This window comes from Atta cephalotes, assembly GCF_000143395.1.
Source record: "Atta cephalotes unplaced genomic scaffold scaffold00015, whole genome shotgun sequence".
In the NCBI taxonomy this organism is placed as follows: domain Eukaryota; kingdom Metazoa; phylum Arthropoda; class Insecta; order Hymenoptera; family Formicidae; genus Atta; species Atta cephalotes.
This window is the reverse complement of record NW_012130079.1, coordinates 49,789-51,029: the sequence shown is the minus strand read 5'-3', so window position 1 is coordinate 51,029 and position 1,241 is coordinate 49,789. Positions and strand designations below refer to the sequence as shown.

At 26.2% G+C, this 1,241-nt stretch overlaps 1 protein-coding gene across 1 annotated transcript in view; it reads right to left on the bottom strand.

Annotated features, from left to right (window-relative positions):
- The window catches only part of LOC105618126 (synaptic vesicle glycoprotein 2B-like), a 15,388-nt gene extending 14,534 nt beyond the window's left edge, over positions 1-854 (bottom strand). The window contains exons 1-2 of the mRNA XM_012199667.1: positions 830-854; positions 664-726 (exon numbers count right to left, since the gene is read on the bottom strand). Of these exons, the coding sequence (XP_012055057.1) occupies positions 664-726; positions 830-854 (88 nt within the window). The remainder of the gene's footprint in view (positions 1-663; positions 727-829) is intronic.
- Positions 855-1,241: the final 387 nt, after the last annotated feature.

Here is a 1,241-nt window from a genome sequence, read left to right as displayed (position 1 = left end):
TTAAAAACCTGGTGACCGTAATAACTTCGTATAGCATACATTAATACGAAGTTATAACGAAAAAATATAGTTAAAAAATTGCAAAAATAAAAATTCGAGTCAGTTTTATTTCGATGTTCTTGTTTCTTTATTATGTATTAGTTGTTAAACATTTGACATTTTCGGTAAATTATTAATAAAATAAATATTAGTTGATGATTTCCTTTATTAATCTTATACTTTTAATTATATTTATTTGTAAATATTTAGATATTTTTAAAGGCAATACAATTTACGAAATCTATATTAGGAATGATTTTGATAAACGATCGATTGCCTAAATCATATTTTTTGCAACATATTGTAAAAAGACTTAGCTAAAGACTTAATCAAATTAATTTGTTATTGAAAAGTTAAACATATAATAGATATCTGAAGCATTGAAACTGCAATTTTCAATGTTTATTTATGTACAAAAATCAGTGCCAAAAGAAAATATAATAAAAATTACTTAATTGTTATCCATTTGATCTAACTCTCTCATAACATTATATTGGGTTGTCCGGAAAGTTCGTGCCGATGTTGAAGGAAAATTGAAACGCAGAAAATTTAAATTTTAGTATACATTTATTAAATTATATAGTCGGCACGAACTTTCCGGACAACCCAATATAATTTACTCACCTGTTGCTATAATTGCTTGTTCAAAGTCTACAGGACCTGAAATCTCAGACTTTATTTCTTCACCTAGAAGCAGAGACAGCAATCAGTTATGATATATATTCGATGATATGATTGATTCAGATTTATATAATTAAAAATAAATTGACACCTGATATATGGCGCATACGTCTGTATCTATACGATTTATACATAGTAAATAGATTAACAAAACATCCAAAAATCATTTTTCTTGCCAACGATCGTTAAATTCAGACACATTTGCAACTAGTTATACACATATGATCAATTGATTCGTTGTACATATGAATTTATTGTGAACAATAGTCGATATTGCCACGACAACTGAATGCTGCCATTAATGAAATATTAATGTTATACTCAAAACAAGAACTATCTCTATGGATGTAGTTTTCGATACCGTCACAATAATTGTACAATTCCGTTGTTTTCACTTAATACAAATAATAATTGTCACATTTAATGAAAATAAATTAATTTATAAAGATTATTATATAATAACTGTGCAAGACAAATCTCTCATATATGTCAGACCACAATGTTTTTTACACTAAACTATT